This window comes from Phacochoerus africanus, chromosome 16 (genome assembly GCF_016906955.1).
Source record: "Phacochoerus africanus isolate WHEZ1 chromosome 16, ROS_Pafr_v1, whole genome shotgun sequence".
Classification (NCBI taxonomy): domain Eukaryota; kingdom Metazoa; phylum Chordata; class Mammalia; order Artiodactyla; family Suidae; genus Phacochoerus; species Phacochoerus africanus.
The window spans coordinates 269,614-291,640 of record NC_062559.1 but is presented as its reverse complement, the minus strand read 5'-3'; the positions used below and the strand labels follow the sequence as shown (position 1 = coordinate 291,640).

At 52.0% G+C, this 22,027-nt stretch overlaps 1 protein-coding gene across 2 annotated transcripts in view; it reads right to left on the bottom strand.

The window, feature by feature from the left end:
* The window catches only part of VIPR2 (vasoactive intestinal peptide receptor 2), a 77,454-nt gene that overhangs the window by 22,393 nt on the left and 33,034 nt on the right, over positions 1-22,027 (bottom strand). For both annotated transcript variants that reach the window (XM_047763482.1, XM_047763483.1), the window contains exon 5: positions 207-304. In XM_047763482.1, coding sequence (XP_047619438.1) covers positions 207-304 — 98 coding nt within the window. The remainder of the gene's footprint in view (positions 1-206; positions 305-22,027) is intronic.

Genomic DNA, 22,027 nt, shown 5'->3' with positions numbered 1-22,027 from the left:
ACAGAAGACGTGCAGAGCATTTAAATACACACATCAACCTTAACGTCATATTTCATGCTGGCATTTCCCAAGGGCATTTGATGGGCTTGGCACAGGGGGTGGCTTGGAGGCGGCCGTTTCTGCCCTCCTCTGATGGGCCGAGACGGCGTAAATGGATGGCGTCTCCTCCCATGTTTTTGGCAGAATGGCTTCTTTCTGCTACTTACCTGAAGAGGCAGAGAATGATGCTTCCTGTTGTCAGGGAAATCAGAGAGACACTGTAGCCCAGGGTATAAATGGTCTTTACGAGGACATAAAACGTGATCTGAAAGAGAGGGGAACGCCTCTGTAAGCCGCTGGTGGCCAGCTACGAACAAGGGGCCGGTTCCCACCTCCCCCCCATGCCCTCCCTTCCGGAAGGGCTACGGGCTGCAGAAGCTGGAGCTCCATCCTCAGCCAGGAAGGACGCTCCTCTTTAAACACCCACCTGGAGTTCCCGTCGTGGCGCAGTGGTTAACGAATCTGACTAGGAACCATGAGGGTGCAGGTTCGATCCCTGGCTTTGCTCAGTGGGTGAAGGATCTGGCATTGCCATGAGCTGTGGTGTAGGTCACAGACATGGCTCGGATCTGGCATTGCTGTGGCTGTGGCTGTGGCGTGGGCTGGTGGCTACAGCTTCGATGAGACCCCTAGCCCGGGAACCTCCACATGCCACAGGAGTGGCCCCAGAAAAGGCTAAATAAATAAATAAATAAACAAACACCCACCTGTCCTCATAACTCCGTGTGAATGACCTGGGATCGTTTCCATAAAGCAAGCATGTCTGGAGGGTGTGCAGGGCCAGCAAAGGAGAAAGTGCCCACCACTCACAGCCCCCGGGTGCCTCCCTGGGCAGCGGGCCGGAGGGTAAGCTAGAGAAAACCACCGAGCTGGGCCTCGCCTTCAAGACCAGGCTTTGTGGAGGCGCGCGCAGAGCACTGGGCACTGCCCCTGCCATTGTCACTGAGTGCCACCCCCACAGAAATGGCCAGTACCAGTTAGAAACAAGTGGCATTGGAGCCCAGGAAGACAGAGATCCTACAGAGATGCCCGCCGTCCCCGTGAACTCCTGGTGGCTTTGGGTCTTAGGTCTGCGAACGGCTGAGCTAAGCATGAAAGGAACCTCGAATCCTGCCTTGGGGTGACCCCTTTCCGAAGCTTCCAGAGGTGTGCCGGGGCGGGTGGGGTCCCTGTCACTCTTGGTGGCTTCGAGCCTGCAGGGAAGAAAGTAGGTGGCCAGCTGGGCTTCTGCAGTGGCCTGGAAAATGCTGGTTTCAGGTCCTGTCCCTCCCCTGCGTCCCCTCCCGACAGGGGCGGACTGGCCTTCGCCGCCACCTCTGCTGCTTCACCGTGATGACAGTTCAGGCTTAACAGCTGCAAGTGTTTCAAATCACCGAACGCACGGAACACAGGGTCCTGACCCCACACGCCGCTGATCGATGCCAGAATCAAGCCCACCAGGGAGCAAAACCTCCAGGCGCTCCGGGGCCCACCTCCCTGAGGCTGGATCCCCCCTGCGGGTGCCCTTCTCAGACCCTCTCGCCTGTGTATGCGCTGCGGTGGTGACGGGTTGACGGGGTAGATGCTTCTGCACATGTAACCCCCACCCACCGTCAGCTGTGCCCCTGATGGCTGGCGCTCTTTCACCCCGTTTTCAAGGTAACCCTCCCCCTCTATTGTGGCTCGAAATGATCTCTGCTGGGCTTTCCCATGTTCATCTTTTTTCCTTACACCCTTTCTTGATGCTCAGCTCTTCCATCTGGTTTATTCTTTCCCCTGAAGCGCACTTCAGGCATGTTTCATGAGGGTCTGCTGGGCGTGGATTCTGCTGTCTGTTTTTCTGACCCGTCTCTTTCCCTTCATCTCTGAGCAGCAGCTAGCAGGTAGATTCCGAGCGAGGCCAACTCCCCGACTCGGGAAGCGTGTGCGTCGGCTGCATCCTGGGTGGGCAATCGCCCCTCCTTCTCTGCGAGTTTTGAGTCTCACCAACTTGATATTTCCCAGTTTCACCCCCGCTGTCTGGCTGTGGAGTTCCTTTTTTTTTTTGTCTTTTTTTCTTTTTGCCTTTTCTAGGGCCACACCTGGGGCATATGGAAGTTCCCAGGCTAGGGGTCCAATCGGAGCTGCAGCTGCTGGCCTACACCACAACCAGAACAACAGGGGATCCGAGCCGCGTCTGCAACCTACACCACAGCTCATGGCAACACTGGATCCTCAACCCACTGAGCAAGGCGAGGGATCAAACCCGCAACCTCGTGGTTCCTAGTCGGATTCGTGAACCACTGCGCCACGACGGGGACTCCTGTGGATTTCCTTTTATTTGCTGCACTTGGGGTGGGCGGGGTCTCCATCTCGCCTGCTCAGACTGTGATCAGATTGATGCTGGACCTGCAGGCAGACCCCAAACGCCTCCGTGTCCCTCTGCTGGGTTCCAGCAGTTTCTTCGAATCTATCTTCCCCATTACAGAATTCTCAGTCCATCTGTATCTGATTTGCTGTTTGATGTATCCAGTTGATTTACATTTAAGGATCCGGTGTTGCTGTGAGCTGTGGTGTAGGTTGCAGACACGGCTCAGATCTGGCGTTGCTGTGGCTGCGGTGGAGGCCAGCGGCTCCAGCTCCGATTCAACCCCTAGCCTGGGAACCTCCATATGCCCTGGGTGCGGCCCTAGAAAAGGCAAAAAGACAAAAAAAAAAAGCAAAGTGTAGCTGATTTACAATGTATTAGTTTCAGGTGTACAACCAGACGATTCAATTATATATACACATATGCATTCTTTTCCATTACAGGTGATTCCAGATGCAGGATATAGTTCCTTGTGCTACACAGTAGGTCCTGTTGTTTAGCTATAGCTATATATATTTAGTAGTATGTTTCTGCTAATCTCAAATCCACAATTTATTCTTCTCCCACTTTCCACTTTGGGAACCATAAATTTATTCTCTATGTCTGTGAGTCTGTTTCTATTTTATAAATAAGTTCATTTGTATCGTTTTTATGGTATTTGTCTTTCTCTGACTTCCTTCACTTAGTATGAGAATCTCTAGGTCCATCCATGTTGCTGCAAATGGCATTATTTCATTCTTTTTTATGGCTGAGTAGTATTCCACTGTATATTCCATTGTATATATGTACCACATCTTCTTTTTTTTTTTGTCTTTTGTCTTTTTAGGGCTGCACCTGCGGCATGTGGAGGTTCCCAGGCTAGGGGTTGAATTGGAGCTGTGGCCGCCAGCCTACACCACAGCTATAGCAACGCCAGATCCGAGCTGCATCTTTGACCTATGCTGCAGGTCACGGCAATGCCGGATCCTTCACCCACTGAGCAAGGCCAGGGAGCGAACCTGCAACCTCATGGTTCCTAGTCGTAGTCGTTAACCACTGCGCCACCACGGGAACTCTGGTACCACATCTTTATCCATTTCTCTGTCAATGGACATTAGGTTGCTTCCATGTCTTGACTATTGTAAACAGTGCTGCAGTGAACACTGGAGGGCATGTGTCTTCAAATTACAGTTTTCTCCAGATATATGCCCAGGAGTGGATTGCTGGATCACATGATAGTTCTCTTTTCAGTCTTTTTTTTTTTTTTTTTGCTTTTTAGGGCCACACCTGCAGCATAGGAGGTTCCCGGGCTAGGAGTTGAATTGGAACTGTAGCCGCCGGCCTACACCAGAACCACAGCAACACGGGATCCAAGCCGAATCTGCGACCTACACCACAGCTCATGGCAACACCAGATCCTTAACCCACTAAGCAAGGCCAGGGATTGAACCCACACCTCATGGTTCCTAGTTGGATTCGTTTCCGCTGAGCCGTGACAGAAACAGAACTCCTATTTTTAGTCTTTTAAGGAACCTCCGTACTGTTCTCCATAGTGGGTGTATCAATTTACAGTCCCACCAACAGCGTAGCTCCCTTTTCTCCACACCCTCTCCAGCACTGATTATTTGTAGACTTTTTGATGATGGCCATTCTGACTGGTGTGAGCTGGTACGTCACCGTAATTTTGATTGGCATTTCTCTAATAATTAGTGACGTCGAGCATATTTTCATGTGCCTGTTGGCCATCCGTAAGTGTTCTTTGGAGAAATGTCTATGCCGGTCTTCTGCCCTTTTTTTTTTTTTGGGTTGTGCCTTTTTTTTTTTTTTTGTTATTGAGTCGTATGCTCTGTTTGTATATGTTGGAAATTAAGCCCTTGGCAGTCTCATAGTTTGTGAACATTTTCTCCCACCCTGTAGGTTGTTTGTTTTTTGTTTTATTTATGGTTTCCTTTGCTGTGCAAAAGCTGTAAGTTTGACTAGGTCCCATTTACTTTTGCTTTTATTTCTATTGCCTTGGGAGGCTGATCTAAGAAAACGCTGGTATGATTTAAGTCAGAGAATGTTTTAACTATATTGTCTTCCAGGAGTTTTATGGGGTCATGTCTTATATTTGAGTCTTCAGGCCCTTTTGAGTTTGTTTTTGTGCATGACGGGAGGGTGTGTTCTAACTTCATTGATTTACGTGCAGTTGTCCAGCCTCCCTGGCACCACTTTCCGAAGAGACTGTCTTATCTCCATTGCATATCTCACCTTCTTTGCCAAAGATTAACTGACCATAGCTTTTTGCGTTTATTTCTGGGCTCTCTATTCTGCTCCATTGATCCATATGTCACTTTTTGTGCCAATACCACTGATTGATTACTGCAGCTTTGCAATATTTTCTTTTTTTTTTTTTGTCTTTTTGCCTTTTCTTGAGCCGCTCCCATGGCATATGGAGGTTCCCAGGCTAGGGGTCCAATCAGGGCTGTAGCCACCAGCCTACACCACAGCCACAGCAACGTGGGATCCGAGCCATGTCTGCAACCTACACCACAGCTCATGGCAACACCTGATCCTTAACCCGCTGAGCAAGGCCAGGGATTGAACCCGAAACCTCATGCTTCCTAGTCGGATTCATGAACCACTGAGCCATGATGGGAACTCCTGCAGTATTTTCTGAAATCTGTGAGGATTATGCCACCAGCTTTGGTCTTTTGACTCAGAATGTCTTTGGAAATTCTGGGTATTTCATGGTTCCATATTATTTTAGGATTATTTGTTCCAGGTCTGTGAAAAATGTCATGGGTGTTTTGATAAGGATCACATTGTCTGTAGATTACTTTGTGTGGTGTGGCCATTTTAACAATATTAATTCTTTCGATCCAAGGGCATAGGATATCTTTCCATTTCTTTAAATTTTATTCCATTTCCTTTATTAGCATGTTATAGTTTTCAGCATAGAAGTCTTTCACCTCCTTGGTCAGGTTTATTCTTAAGTATTTTATTCTTTTTTTTTTGGTGGCACTCTTGGCACACGGAAGTTCGTGAGCCAGGGACTGAATCCAAGCCACGTTGGTGACCTACATCACAGCTGTGGCCACACCAGATCCTTAACCCACTGCACTGGGCCAGGGACTGAACTCGACCCTCAGCAGCAACCCTAGCTGCCACAGAGATAACACCGGATCCTTAACCTGGTGGTGCCACAGCAGGAATTCCAGTATTTTATTCCTTTTGATGCAATTTTAAAAGGGATTAAAAAAAAAAAAAAACACTTTCCGATCGTTCATTGCTAGTGTAAAGAAATGCAACAGATTTCTGTCTGTTTAGATTTTCATTTTTTTAGGTCTATTTTCCCCCCAGATCAGGTCCTTTTGAGAGTATCTTGCTTTCGGTTATTTTCAATTTTCTTTTTTTAAAAAACAGTTAAAATGCACATATTTGTATTCTGTGCTGGTTGCATCCATTATCTCGGCTCTGGGGATGTAATTTCACTGTTTGTTATGTGCTCCCTGGTTTACCATGGCTTCTTCCATGTGTAGTTGGTAGCTGTGTGGGAGTTGGCTGATGGGAATTTGTGAGGCCTCGGCAAAGAATTCCTCCAGGAGAACCTGTGTTTGTTCTGCCAAGTGCACCCTGTGCTACCAGCTCAGGAATGTTTACCTGAGCAGATGTCTCAGCTCAGAGTTTATGTGCTGCTCAGCACAAGAAAACCCAACTCGCAGAAGGGTACACGGGGTGACAGCTTCTGGGGAAAGACTTAAAATTCCTTCATGGAAAGCGAAGATGGGTGAAGAAAACTGTCCCCGTCACTTCCACCGTCAGAGTCCATCCAGTCCTCCTCTCCAGCCGCCCACCCCTCCCCACTGCTCCGCAGGGACCCACTGTCCCTGCTGTCTGGCACCCTGGTCCTCAGCATTTCCTTTTTTTTTTTTTTTTTGAGATTTCTGTACTTTCCTGAACTCTTAGCTATGCATTGAGAAGCTTCCTTGTTGTACTTTATTTAGCCTCTCGAGGTGATTTGTTGCAGAACTTTCACCCCCAATTTCTCGGAAAATTCTTATTTCCCATGAACATGCTTGGTCGCATTGGTGAATGCATCGCCTTCTGTTCAGCGCACATGAGAGAGTAATGGACTCGAACACGGCCCAGGTGCCTCGGAGGCAGGTGAGTGAGGGGAGCCCACACCAGGGGTCCCAGACCTGCTCTCACGGTGGAATCTCTGTTTGGGGACTGACTGTCCAGGAGGTACCATGTGACTTAGGAACCAAGACTAGATTAATTTAGAGGGTTTTTTTTTTTTTTTCTGTGTTCAGCAGAAAGAACATTTCTGTTTATATCTAGTTTGCTTACACCCGAGTTAGATTTTACATGGCTTCCTCATTGAGGAAGCTTCGTTTGGGTACCTGCAAGTTGCCTCCCTAAGGCCTCAGTGGAGCAGAGCAGAGTCCAGGATGGTTGAGGGCCCTGAGGTCAAGCAGCCTCAGGAAGGTCTTTTCAGACCAGCGTGCACGACAGCCCATAGCAACCGTGGGCAACGCAGAACCCAGCCTGGCGAGCCCCGCAAAGAGCCACACGATGCCTGTCGAGCTTAGTGGACAAGACCTGTCCCTGCAAACAGCTCTTAGGAGAATGAGGCAACCACAAGAGAACAATCAGGGTCTCTGCTGGAGCAGGAAGGGTGGACAGCTTTTAGGGTTAAACAGAGCGGGGACTCGGCGAGCAGAGGGACGTGGCCTTGCGAAGACCCGTGGCTCCTGCACCGTGACCTTGGCTTTCAGATCCATGGGGAAAGAATGGGCCATTCAGTGTGATCCTGGGAGAATGAAATACTTTCTTGGTGAAGAAGCCAGTCCTTACTTCCCAAAGTTGCTGCAAGTCAATTCCAAGTACGTTAGGGTCACTGCTAAAGATGCACGTTCTTCTTCTTCTTTTTTTTTTTCTTTTTTTTAGGGCCGCACTCGTGGCATATGGAAGTTCCCAGGCTAGGGGTCAAATCAGAACTGTAGCCGCTGGCCTATACACCACAGGTCACGGCGATGCCAGATCCTTAACCCACTGAGCAAGGGCAGGGATCGAACCCGCAACCTCATGGTTCCTAGTCGGATTCGTTTCCGCTGCGCCATGATGGGAACTCCCAAGATGCACATTCTAAGAAGAAACGATACAAGTGGCTGGGTGCTGCTGTTAGGGTGCAGATGCCTAAGTGGAAGAGGAAAGAGGTCAAGTCCCAGTGATCCCACATGAAATGTGAAGCATCTCCCAGCTGGTGAGAAACCTGGACTCCATCCTCAGTGGACCAGATGCTTTCTGGTGGATGGGAAGGAAGGTGCCCCAACGGGGAAGCTGGCAAAGCAAACGAGCTCCTGACCTTGGAAAGGCCTGAGCCCATTCGTAATCAATCAAGGGCAATTAAAATAACAAGATAGCTTTTTTTCTGGTTTAAAAAAATTGGTGAAAATTGAAAAAAAAATATGAAACTGCTGGTGAGGGCATCAGCTAGATGGGCATCACATCTCATCTTGGGGAAAATACACATTGGCACATCTTTTTGGAGAGCCATTTGACTAAAGCACTAGAAAAATCCTTTTCCTATTTCACATCTTCTGACCAGGAATTTGAGATCTGTGCTCAGGTGTGTTTATTTAGTAAAATAACGAAATAACAGAAACAACCCCAGAATAACAGAAACAACCTAAATTGTGAACGGTTGAGTCAATTCGGCATATTCATAAAAGAGAACATCCCGCTGCCCTTAAAAATCGCATTTTCAAGGCTAGGGACTGATTTAAGGAAAGGTTCATGGTTAGAATTGTTTATAAAACAAAACAAGCCAGGTGCATAAATAGGTACCATGGTACTTTTGAAATGAATACGTAGGCACGGGGAAGAGATGGGGGTGCTACCCACCCGTCACCCATCATTGTCTCCTCCTGAGTTCTTCTCAGAAGCCCTCCCCCCCAACACACCAGTGCACGTGTAATCAGAGCCGCAGAATCGGGGACAGGTACATAGCGCAGGTGAGAACAGTGGCTGCGCAGAGGTGGGAGCAGGGCTTTCAGTCTCGAGCTCTCAGCAAAACTGCTGTTATGTTCCTACAGGAGAACCTGCCTCTTTTCTTTATCACCTGTAACATCTAGAATCTGTACCCCAACCTTCACAAAACAGACCTAAAGGGGCATGTGCTTGGGGGCAGACCATCCGTCCTGGGGCGCCTCCCTCCTAATGTCTTTGACGTGAGAAGGCACGGCTACCCTTCAGGTGAGCGAGTTATTTGAAATGTTCCGTTTTCATCACTTTTGGATGCAGACAAGATTTATTCCGAATGTCTGGCTGAATTTAATATGCAGTTTTGACCTGATCAGAATAATGGGTTGGCCCCCTCCCCAAACTCACTCTTAATGAGTTTTAGGCGCTTATGGAAGTCTTATAACCGGATATCAGTAAGGACTCGTTTTCCTTAAGCCAACAAGAGCAATCAAAGAGCACGTAGGACCCTCTGTAATTCTTTGTCATTACTTTGGGCACCCGTTATGCTTGAGGCCCATGAAAAGCTGGCTCAGGGGTTCCCGTCGTGGCGCAGCGGTTAACGCATCCAACTAGGAACCATGAGGTGGCGGGTTCGGTCCCTGCCCTTGCTCAGTGGGTGAGGGATCTGGCGTTGCCGTGAGCGGTGGTGTAGGTCACAGACGTGGCTCAGATCTGGTGTGGCTGTGGTGTAGACTGGCAGCTACAGCTCCAATTGGACCCCTGGCCAGGGCACCTCCACATGCCGAGGGAGCGGCCTTAGAAAAGGCAAAAAGACAAAAAAAAAAAAAGAAAAGAAAAAGAAAAAGAAAAAAAGCAAAAAGAAAAGCTGATTCAGAGAATATATGACGTAGCTGAGGTTTTATTGGCCCGGCTTTTGCAGTCAGACAGCCTGCATCTGGCTACACCGCTGGCAAGCCACGTGGTTGCTGCCAGCCTCTGGTGACACGCCAACCTCCGTCTGAAGATCCTTTCCAATGTTGAGGGTTCTGCATCACCCCACCTGATTACTGAGCATGTTTGGAGCCGGGTGTGGTGGTGTGGGGTGAAATAATGGAGGAATCTATTACAGAACGCAGAGTTTGCTTTTTTTCTGCAATCTGAATAACGTTCTCACTACCATCGAACAGAAAACCTCTAATTATACCCCCAGATTATATTGTGCTCAAGTTTATATAATTGGGTTTCAGATCCAATGTCCCTTCTCCCAGCAATGCCCAGGCACCTAACGGGTAGAAGGCCCTGACCTCTGGGGCTTTTCCCGAGGCTTCTCAGAGAGGTGTCTGGGATTACATTGGGGTGAACAGAGTGAACTCAGGAAAAACAGTGGGTGAAGAGTTCCCGTCGTGGTGCAGCGGAAACGAATCTGACTGGCACCCATGAGGATGTGGGTTCGATCCCTGGCCTCGCTCAGTGGGTTAAGGATCTGGTGTTGCCATGAGCTGTGGTGTAGGTCACAGACATGGCTCAGATCCTGCGTCGCTGTGGCTGTGGTGTAGGCCGGCAGCTGTAGCTCCAATTCGACCCCTAGCCTGGGAACCTCCATATGCCGTGGGTGTGGCTCTAAAAAGACAAAAAGGAAAACCCAAAAAACAAAAAAACAGTGGGTGAGGGGGAGGCATCCAAGGGGCAGGGCCCCCCCTTTGTCTGACGCGGCTGCCCCCTCCCCAGAGGACAAAGGTCCATCATGCCTCGGGGCTTCCACGCCCCTCAGATCCTGATTCTCATCCATCTTCAGGTTCTCTGAAGGCCAATGAGCGGGTCGAGCCAGCATGGCTGCAGTTCTGCTCTGAAGATGTCCATTGCTGGCGGAAGCCAAAGCGAGGGTGTTGGCTGTACTTCAGACAGCCAGAGCTGTTCCTCTGGGTTATCAAAGGCCTGTCATCCCCAAACAAAAGGGTGACAACCTAGAAACCCAGTCAGGCAGCTAATTCAGCCTCAGAGGTCCATCCAACGGCTAGAATGACCCGGCGACTGGTAAACCCCAGGGCACAACAGAAGGCACAGACAGAGTTTGGGCTGCATGTATGGCCCTGGAACAAAGCAGCCTTGCCTGGTGAGGCCCGGGCGTCCCCATCGGGGACGTGATCGAGCCCAGGAAGCCGGGGAAGGCAGGGCCCAGGGTCCCTCCCGCAGCCCCATCTCCAGGTGAGGCGGTCTCTGGAAAGGTGTGGACGCCTGGGGCTCCAGCAACCTGGGACCTCATCTCTGAGCCTGAACAAACAGTTTGCACGTGACCTTGTATTTTCTTTCTTACAGAAAGGCCTCAAGTTGTTTAAGCTCGAGGCTCACAGGACGGTGCCCAGGCTGCGCAGCCTCACGGGGTGTGGGGGGCCCTTGCTCCTGAGGGGCCTCCGCTGCAGAGGTCATGCAATCACGGATGTCTCCTTACACGGGAAGATCAACACCGGTGGGGACTGGAGCGTGCCCTGGGGGGCGGGGGACCGGGGTCAGGTCTCCAGGGCTTGGGCAGCAGCCCCCAAGGACACACGGGTAGCAGGGGATCGCCGCCTCGTGGTTTTACCAGGGGAGACGGTCTCAGGGTCACACGCTACCATCACAAGTGGGAGACCTCAATCTACTGGTAACAGCGCTTCAAAAGCTGCCGTCATCATCACACCATCACGTGCTTCAGGAAAACAGTGCAGAGATGCTTCTTTCTCTTCCCAAGGCTGAGCCGCTGCAGGGGCCCGCGCTGGACGGTAGGGACAGGCCCCCCCCCCCCCCCCCCCCGCATGCCGAATCGCTTCTGAGTCCACAGGCACGGCCCAGGCCAGCTTCGGCTGGAGGTCCCACCCTACCGGCTGTCCCCCAGGGTGACATCCTAATAATCGCCATGAGTGTGTGGGACCAGGTGACGTCCAAGCCTCTTCCAGCTCCAACGGCGCGTGCTCGAGAGTGGTCCAGAGCTTCATGGCAGAGTCCTGCTGAAGGGAGCCTGCAGACTCAGCGAGTGTTTCCAAACAGTGCGTCATAACCAGGCCAGCAAAGCCTCCAGCAGGCCTGGGCCAGGACTGGTTTGCATCTGCTGTCCCCAAGGGACTATTAATAGCTCCCCTTTCTCTCTGGAGAGGCCAGATTTGGCTGATATTTTATACAGCCGTCCTATTTATAACCCAGTAGTGGGTTATGCAATCACTTTTGTGGGTCGCAATCAAGGCGAAAGAAGGTAGCACAGAAAATGTGGCTCCGTGAACTGGTTGTGGGGGGGGGGGTGTCACAGGGCGACATGCATGTCTCCAGGAGGCAAGCGAAACCACTGCGGACACCAGCATCTAAGGATGGGCCTTGGAGTTCCCGTCATGGCTCAGGGGTTAACGAATCTGACTAGGAACATGAGGTTGCGGGTTCGATCCTAGGCCTCGCTCAGTGGGTCAAGGATCTGGCGTTGCCGTGAGCTGTGGTGTAGGTCGCAGACGTGGCTTGGATCCCACGTGGCTGTGGCTGTGGTGTAGGCCGGTGGCTACAGTTTCGATTCGACTCCTAGCCTGGGAACCTCCATATGCTGCAGAAGTGGCCCTAGAAAAGGCAAAAAGACAAAAAAAAAAAAAAGATGGGTCTTCTGGATTAGGAGGCATGGCCCGTCTTCTGGGGTACAGAAGGGCTTGTGGGTTCAACGAGCTCCCCCCGCACCCCGCAAAAGGAATGAGAAAAGTGCTGCCCTGTGCTTCCAACTCTGCCCTCGGATAGTGCAGCCGAGGCAGGAGCAGGAGCAGAAGGCAGCTGGGGGAAGCGCAGGAGCAGGTGAGGTGCCCGTTGCTGGGGAGACCCGGCATGTCGCCAGTCGGGTGGGGCTCCTGGGGGCCACGGTCGTCTCTGTGGTAATCACTCCGCTTCTGGCGGCTCCTCGTCATCCCAGGGCAGCTCCTCATCCCCATTCCTCCGCCAGGGCTTCAGGCTCCTCTGAGAAGGTGCCACAAGAGACTCACACACGCCGTGTCCTGGGGGGCAGCGGGCAGTGCTTGTCTTGCCGCAGGACAGGCTGAGCGAGTCTCCAGTTGGGGGCCTTTCCCTGGGGTGGCTCTGGAGAAGGGCTGAGGCAGGACTTGGGAGTCCGAGGGCCAGCAGTCCTCGCCAGAGGCCAAGGAGTAGCCTCTGTCTCAGGTTCAAGGAGATTCCTAGCCTCACCTCGAAAATGCAAGGCAGAGGCTTCTTTGTCTTGTTGTCTTTTTGGGGGGCCGCACCTATAGCATGTGGAGGTTCCCAGGCTAGGGGTCAAATTGAAGCTGTAGCCACTGGCCCACGCCACAGCCACAGCCACGCGGGATCTGAGCCACGTCTGCGACCTACACCACAGCTCACAGCAACGCCGGATCCTTAACCCACTGAGAGAGGCCAGGGATCGAACCTGTGTCCTCATAAATCCTGGCTGAGTTCGTTACCGCTAAGCCATGACAGGAACCCCTGAAGCTTCTTTGTTTTAAAACAAATGTTTTAGAGGCTACCAGAAACACCAGTCTGTTTTCATGGGACCGTGGTCCAAAGTGCAGACCTCAAGCCTCTCCCCAAGACTCACACACCAGCTCAGGATTCTGCATGAAGCTTGCCTCATGTGCTGGGAAGGTGTCATGAGTTGAATTTCTTCCTGAACGTCTTCAAGACCCACCTGTTCTGCTTAGGAGACTGTACAATGACTGTAAGAGTGACGCATATTCTGCGATTGACAAAAGTTAATTCACTGACTTCCTCAACCGCCTGTGAAGGAGCAGAGGGAGTGTTAGCCACGCCCCCTTGTACGGATGAGGGGCCTGAGCTTGGGGTGCTCAGCTGGTTTAGGAACACGGGACCCCCAAGGTACAGAGCTAAGACCCCAGCCAAACCCCAGTGTCCTGCCTCCAAGAAGGCTCCCTCCCACCTGCCTCCAGGAAGGCTCCCTCCACGTGGAAAATTACTTGTCCATTCAGTCCATTTCAGTTTTTTTCCTTTAAGAGGAATCCCTCAGTTTCGCGTGTCAGGAGGTTATAAATCACCACTCATCGTAACAATGAGTAAAACACTAGACAGCCTGAAAGATCGAGCACTTTTCTTGGGTCCACAAGAGAGGAGGACACGGGACAAACAGCTGCCCCAAGACTGGAGAGAGACAGGCAGCGGCATGAGCTGAGGGTTCCCCGAGCAGAGTCATGCGCTGATGGTGAAGCTCCAGGAATCAAGATACTGTGCAAAAAAACGAATGTATGCAGAAGACCTAAATAGACATTTCTCCAAAGAAGACAGACAGATGGCCAGCAGGCATGTGAAAATATGCTCCGCATCACGAATCATTAGAGAAATGCAAATCAAAACTGCCACGAGCTGTCTCCTCACACCAGTCAGAATGGCCATCATTAATAAGACTATAAATAAAACATACTGGAGGGGGTGTGGAGAAAAAGGAACCCTCCTACACTGCTGGTGGGAAGGTACGTTGGTGCACCACTGTGGAAAACAGCATGGAGGTTCTTGAGAAAACTAACATAGGACTACCCTATGTCCCAGCCATCCCGCTCCTTGGGATACATCCAGACATGATCTTCATTCAAAAAGATTCATGTTCCCCTATGTTCATAGCAGCATTCTTCACAACAACCAAGACATAGAAGCCACCTAAAAGTCCATCGACAGAGAAATGGATAAAGAAGATGTCGGATGTATAGACAGTGGAATATTACTCGGGCATAAAAAAGAACAAAAGAAAGCCATTTGTAGCAACATGGATCCAACTAGAGATTCTCATACTAAGTGAAGTGAGTCAGAAAGAGAAAGACAAATATCACGTGATATCACTTAAATGGGGAATCTAAAATATGGCACCAATAAACTTGTTTACAAAACAGAAATAGACTCACAGACATAGAGAACAGGCTTGTGGTTGCTAAGCGGCGGGGGGAGGGAGTGGGATGGCAGGGGAGTGTGGGGTTAGCAGATACAAACTTTTCCATTTAGAATGGAGAAGCAATGAGGTCCTGCTGTACAGCACAGGGAACTATATCCAGTCATTTGGGCTAGATCACGATGGAAGGTAATATGAGAAAGGGAATGTACATACATATATATTTGTGAACGGGCCACTTCGTTGTCACTTGGCACAACATTGTAAATCAACTATACAATCATACAATTTAAAAAAGAATGAATGTGGACACAAACCTTAGGCTTTCATAAAATTTCACTCCATAAAATCTCACTCAAACTAGGTCATAGACCCAAATATAAAATGCAAAACTATAAAACTCCTGGAAGGGAGCAGAGAAAAAAGTCTTGGTGACCTTGGATATGATGATGCTTTTTATTTAATTTATTTATTTATTTATTTTGCCTTTTTGCCTTTTCTAGGGCCACTCCCTTGGCATATGGAGGTTCCCAGGCTAGGGGTCTAATCGGAGGTATAGCCCCCGGCCCACACCAGAGCCACAGCGACGCGGAATCCGAGCCATGTCTGCGACCTACACCACAGCTCACGGCAACGCCGGATCCTTAACCCACGGAGCAAGGCCAGGGATCGAACCTGTAACCTCATGGTTCCTAGTCAGATTCGTTAACCTCTGTGCCACGACGGGAACTCCTGGTGATGCTTTTTAAAATACAACACCTAAGGTGCCAATCATGAAAGAAATAACTGATCTGCTGGACGTCACGAAAATCAAAACATTCTCAGCAGAAATTGACAGAAGATTGTAAATCAACTGTAAGAGAAAAAATAAAAATCTTACAAAACATTGAAAAATTCTGCTCTGTGAAGGACTTTCAGAGAAGGAGAAGACAAGCCGCCAAATGGGAGAGAGTATTTGCCACCTGGGACTGATGCTCAAAACAGAGAACCCTTGAAACGCAACAAGAAGAAAACAAACCACCCCATTAAAAAGGGGCCAAAGACCTTAACAGATACCTCACCAAAGACAGGTCCAGGTGCAAGAAGGCCTATGGAAAGATGCGGCACACCAAGTCCTGGGTCGTGCGGTCAGGCTGGACCACAGAGCCAAAAGGAACATCCAGCGCCCACACGAGGGTGGGGTCTGTCTGGGCTTGTGCTTTAAATTCCATTAACCCAAGAGACCGCGGGCTAGTTTCCCTTGATGGTAAAATGATGCTTAAGAAGAAGGCTGTACCTCATGGGCTTGTTGGAGGCTTAAATGAGATAACCCCCGTAGAGAGCTTGAGATGCTCTTAGTAGATGCTCCATAAACGATTTATGTCCCTTGGTTGGATTTTATAACGAAAATCTTTTTTATAATGAGAGAGATTTTTAAGGTTATTCATTCAGAGACCCAAGTCCTCCTCGGTCAGGTTAAGAAATACCTTCAATTAGGAGTGCCTGTAGCGGCGCAGTGGAAACAAATCCTACTAGGAACCATGCGGTTGCAGGTTCAATCCCCGGCCTCGCTCAGTGGGTGAAGGAGCCGGTGTTGCCATGAGCTGTGGTGTAGGTGGCAGATGCAGCTCGGATCCTGCGTTGCTGTGGCTCTGGCATAGGCCGGCAGCAATAGCTCTGATGAGACCCCCAGCCTGGGAACCTCCATATGCCGCAGGTGCAGCCCTAAAAAGACAAAAGACAGAAAAAAAAAAGAAAAACAAAGAAATACCTTCAAGCTTCCTTTGTACACATCCCTGGATCTCAAATTAAACCCCCAGCCCTGCGCTCGATTGGGGTGGGTCCCTTTGCCCGTGCACCGGCCCAGCCCTGCGTCGGGGCGGAGGGCGAGGGATGCAGGCGGTTCTTCCTTCGGTCTGTAGGTGGTCAGAGGCCCCACAGGTGCCCGCAGTGGGAAGCGCCCTGAACTTTGGGTTCCAGCATCTCTGCCCTTCTTCGCTGCAGCCTTTGGGGACGCCTGGGAAAGTGGGACGGCTGCAGGTGGGCCCTGGACAGCACTGCCTGTGGCCGAGGTGACCAGGTGCCCTCACAGCAAGGCTGGGTCACCTGGGTGGTGTCACACGCCCTTGCCCCCGAGGTCACCGGGCACAGGGAAGGTGCCCCTTGAGTGTCTGATGCCTCGTGAAGGAGAAGGTGAGGGGTCAGACGGTCACACCTGCTGCTCACTTGGAAGAGGGCCAATCCCTAGAAGCTGCACTGCTGTTCAGCTCGGAGCAGGGGTCTGACAGCTTCTGGCAGCGTGGCCTGGTGGTGACATCTCAGAGCAGGAGGCTCTGGGGCGGGGGCTGGGGCCTCGGGGCTGTTGGCAGAGGCCCCAGGACCGCTTGGCTGGCTTGCAAAGCACCCCTGGTTCAGTCCTAACACAGAACACTCCTTCGTGGGTGTGGACAGGGTGGAGGAGAAATGGGCTGCCTTTTAAAATCCAAATATGACGTTTCTGAGGTAGCGAAACAGCCCTGGCTATTTCGAAGCACTTTCTGCCACAGAGACCTATGCTGAGCAAGGATTTATGAGGACAATGCATGGACCCAGGGGTTGGGAGCTGGCCTGACCCCAGAAATATCAGACAGAGCCTGCAGAGACCCCGTCTGTGAGGTCAAGGCCAAAGTTCTTCACACATGATTCATGAACGACAGAGAAGGACTGAGGGGTAGGAAGAGGCTGGGGTCACGGCCACCAGTGTCACACACAGGCTTGTCCCTGATGGGGATAGCAGATGAGGTAACAGCTTTGGAAAAATCCTAAATTTCCTAATTTACTAAAGGTGCCAGGGTTTTTCTTTCAGGAAATACACCCTCGCGTTTGACCCGCTAAGCAGGCAGGAGTGTGCCACCCAGCCCAGCGGGCGACTGTGCCCACATCTGCACCCCCGCTGGCAGAGAGACAGTGGAGGTGGAGAGAGGGCCCTCGCCAGCCTTGTGCCCTGCACTGTTCCTGCAGGTGCATCTCTTTCGAACAGGTTTCAGGAGACGCAAGACAGAGGGAAGCTGACAACTGAGACTCCTCGTTGTCCCGACAGGGTCCAGGGTGGAGGGCCAATGTCACTGAGAAATGATCTGTTGAATGACGTACATTTAGGTGTTCTGGGGGGACTTAAACTTTGATTTTATTTGACTACAAAAGTAGCAGAAGCTTATTTTGGAGAAAATAGGACATGGAACAAAACTGTAAAAAGGAACGTACAGTTCCAAGGCCCCTGCTTCTGTCCTTATCAGCAGCCTCGCCATGCCCACCTCCAGCCACCCTAACTCCCTAATCACACGGATGTGACAGGTGGACCCAACAGCAGGTGAAACTTTCCAAAACTCTGTTGTCTCTTTTTAGCCTTTTTTTTTTTTTGTCTTTTGTCTTTTTAGGGCCACACCCAAGGCACATGGAGGTTCCCAGGCCAGGGGTCCAATCAGAGCCGCAGCCACTGGCCTACACCACAGCCACAGCCATGCGGGATCCGAGCCACTTCTGCCACCTACACTGCAGCTCATGGCAACGCCGGATCCTTAACCCACGGAACAAAGCCAGGGATCGAACAAACAACCTCATGGTTCCTAATTGGATTCGTTTCCACTGCGCCACGACGGGAACTCCTTTTTTTTTTTTCAGGTTTCAACAGCAATCGTGGGTACCCAGTAAAACAAATATCACTCATTTCCATACTTGCTTCAATTATTTCTCAGGACCACAGGCTTAGAGTCCTGAAACTTGTACACCACATGGAAACGGGCAGCATCACCCAGCGAATATCCTGGGGCCCCGCAAGTCTGCCCCAGAAGTGGAGCCTTCCCACCCGTCCCCGCCTCGAGGGCCCGACTGGGGCAGCCTGCATCCCCGAGACCTGTCCTGGGGCTGCCCGACCCTCTGCAGGGGCCCAGCCTGTAGCCCTGAGTCCCCCAACCGAGGCCTCAGCCCTGTGGACACACCTGGTCCCCACGGTTGTCTTAGAGAAACAGAGGCACCCACTCAGCAGCGCAGGGCTCTGGTGTCGCTGCAGTGGGCCCGCAGCTCCGCCTCCCCACCCCTGCCAGGCTGCGGTCACCTGCATCTCAGGCGCACTGGGTCTCCTTCCCTGGTGACAAGTTTTTCCTCTGCATTTCCCTCGACTCGCCTGCATTGCTTCCTGAGTGTTTCTTCTTCATTATTTGAGCCTCACTTCTGTACCCTTGTCTCCTTGCAGGAGAATCTTCTAGACCGGGGGAGCCATCCTGGGACCCGAGTGTCTCTCTAGATTTCCTTGTTAACCTCCTCTTCGTCACTCTGTTTCTCCTTTGGCTTCTGGAAAGACTCATTCCTTTACTCAGCAAGCACTAAGCCTCATGCTCCCAGGCCCAGTAAAACCAGCATAAAAAGAGCTAATAATTGGGTCTGCTACGTGAATCTCCGGAATCACCTTTCTTTTGGGGGTCAGATTTCTACCTGGACCATCCGCACTTACGGATGCCCCTCGTCCTGCAGGTGCTGCCCATCCCCTGCGGGGTCCCCAGGTCTTGCCCTGCCTCCCTCATTGCCCCTGACCCCGTGTCACCCCATTATTTGATAAGCAGTCCATGAGGCGAGAATGGCCCTCAAGTGCCCCTGAAAATTACGATGGGAAAAGCTTCCTCGCGCCAGCAGATGCAAAATGAAGCCAAACACTGCCCCTCGTGCTTGTTCAGAAGCCGAACGGAATCGGCTTCTGGAGCCGCTGGAATGGAAGTGAGTGTGGGAGGTGCAGCCAGCCCCTTGGGTGGGTCCCACTCAGATCTCGACCTCGAGGCCCACGTTCTGGAGCCGCTTCAGGCTCCGGCCCTGGCCTCCAAGGCCCGCGGCTGCTCAGCACATCCCAGGCCGCCCCCTCCTCTGACATGGGGGTGTTGGGGGGCCTGGGGGGCCTGGGAGGACCACGTGAGAGGCCGAGGGTGCCCGATGGGGAGGGACCTCACACACCAGGGCCGGGGACCCTTGGGGAGGTGGGAGGAGTTACCGCAGGGGTCAGAAAGCTGAGAGGAGACGCAGAAATATTTTTAGGAATACGGCATAACATGGAAGAAATGTGTCCACTTAAAGCTCGGGAGGCCGGAATGCCAAACAGTTCTCGTGGCTAAATTTAGCTGGAGTGTCTTTATTGAAGAATTATGGTCACAGGAGACTTATGGCTCACACGGCCTCGTGGGTCCACCCGCACAGAACACCAGCCTGTTGCAGGGGCTGCTGTCCTTTGGCAGAGGGGCCAGGCCGTGGGCCAAGGGTGGCATCACACATGTGGCTGAGGCACATGTGGCAGCCGAGATCGGGGTACAGCCCTGGGGTCCTTTTGGATTCATCTGGAAGACTCCCACTAACAGGAGAAAGGAGACCACCCTGGGGCCCACAGAGACGTAGGTGGGTAATCTCTAGCCATTTCCTTTTTTTTTTTTTTGTCTTTTTGCCATTTATTTGGGCCGCTCCTGCGGCATATGGAGGTTCCCAGGCTAGGGGTCTCATCGGAGCTGTAGCTGCTGGCCTACACCAGAGCCACAGCAATGCGGAATCCGAGCCGCGTCTGCAACCTACACCACAGCTCACGGCAACGCTGGATCCTTAACCCACTGAGCAAGGGCAGGGACCGAACCCGCAACCTCATGGTTCCTAGTCGGATTCGTGAACCACTGCGCCACGACGGGAACTCCTCTCTAGCCATTTCTGTGCTTTGCCTGCTCTCAGCATCCCTGGGAGCTCGGGGAGGCAGGGACCATGGAAGCAGGTGGGAAACTGAGGCGGGGGCAGGGTTGGGGGGGGGCAGGGTAGGGGGGACTGCCCCTGAGTGCTCTGACCCGAGCCTGCACACGGCCTCGGAGGAGGCGAAGAATCCAGAGACGACGTGTTGGGGCAGGAGCCACGCCGGACAGTTCGGGGGCAAGACGGGTGGAGACAGGGCACCAGGCAGGTAACCTGGTGTGTGGGGAACGACCAGCACTGGCTGGTCCTGCCTGAGGCTGAGACCATGATGGCAGGACACCCTCTGTGGCTCAGGAGACCCTCAGCTCCTGGTGGGGGTGGGGCAGTGAGAGGGCCTTGTGGTGTCGAGCTGCCTGAGCTCTCCATGGGGTTTGGGAAAAGAGGAAGAGGAGCTGCGGGTGTGAGCCCAGATCTGGGGTGGGTATGGGTGGGGAGTGAGAGCGTCCTTAAGTCCCCTCGATGAGAGTAAACCCTTTCTCCAATGATGAAGAGGCGTAAGGTGAAGACACACAGGCCTGAGGCTGATTTTCCTGGGAAATTCACAGACTGGGAAGAGCCGTCTAATGGAAATTGGGGACACGGCTGGTTTCAGGGTTTCACGGCACCAGAAAGCCTGGGTGCGACCACTGCCCATCCCTGCCATCCTGAGGGCCTCTCCCTCCATCCAAGGGGGGTAACAGCTCTTGCTGGTGTCGAGGGTCCTTGGGGGGGGGTCTTCAAACTTCCTTCCTTCACAACTCCCACTCCTGACCATTTTATCTCTGGATTCCTCCACCATGTGTGGTTTTTGTGGAGGCTAATGTTTCCACTCGAATTTAATTAATTTTGAAACCAATAAAGCCTGCACACAGAGCACCCAGGGCAGAGTTTGGCTGCGCGAGAGCAGGGAATCCAATTAAAATTGCAAAACGGGGAAGCAAGAGCCCCTGATGAGATGAGGAATGACAGGGAGGCAGGAGCTGCTGAGGCGGGAGAATGGGGTTGATGCAGGGGCCGCTGGTCCCTCTATGGGGTGGGGATGCGGGGACGTCCTGGAGCCCCCCAACCCCCACCCCCGTGCAGCCTAACGCCCTGCGGCTTTTATCTTCGGAGTGACCCCCTAAAGCTGCAACCAGGAAGAAAAAGCATTCATTTTGATTTCGTGCCATTATTTTCTTTTGCTTTTCACATTGAAATATTTTGAGTTTCTAATCTGCTAGCAGGGACTATGCATTCATGATTCGTGCAGAAGCTCTGAAATGTTTAATGGAGACCAAAAACAGCTCTTCACACTGGGCGGGAGAGCATCCCAAAACGACAGGCTCTGTGTCCTCACGGGGCCGTATCCCACACAGGCCCCATGGCAGCGCCCTCTCCAAGCACCTCGGGTTCTGTGTAACCCGAGCACAGTGTCAGAACATCGGGGTCCCCAGGAAATGTTTTCCTGTGGAATGCGTGAGGCCCAGGCTTGCAAATGAGGGCCCGGAATAAATGCTGCTGGTGAGTTGCACACAGCTCATCACCCCTTTGCGTGTCCTGAAGCCTCGGAAGGGACAAATGCGGGGCTGGCTGCTGACGGTGGGGGGTCAGCAGAGATGTGGGGGATCAAAGGCGGCGTCAGGACCCCACCCACCCACCCTGCTTGCGGGAGGCCAGACACTCTGCAGGCGCCGAGGCCCGTCTTCCCTAAAATGACCCCCCCATGTCCTGCAGGGCCACGTGGAGGCGTGGAGGTAGGCGAGACGTGACAAGGTCCCTGGGAGCCACTGCTGGATGGCTCATCGTGGGGTATGTCCCCACGACTGCTCAGAATGCAGGGTCCTCTGAACAGGGCCTGGGACGCATCTCTACAGAAACTGTCTGGAAACTGGGGTCCGATTCTACACAGTTGAAGGTCTTATTCCCAGGACTCCCGCAGGATGGTTTCCTGGTGTGGGCATTACTATTTTTTTTCTTTTTTTTTTTTTTGCATTTTCTAGGGCCGCTCCCGCGGCATATGTGTAGGTTCCCAGGCTAGGGATCGAATCGGAGCTGTAGCCACCGGCCTACACCACAGCTACAGCAAAGCAGGATTCAAGCCGCGTCTGCGACCTACACCCCAGCTCACAGCAATACCTTAACCCACAGAGCGAGGCCAGGGATCAAACCCTCAACCT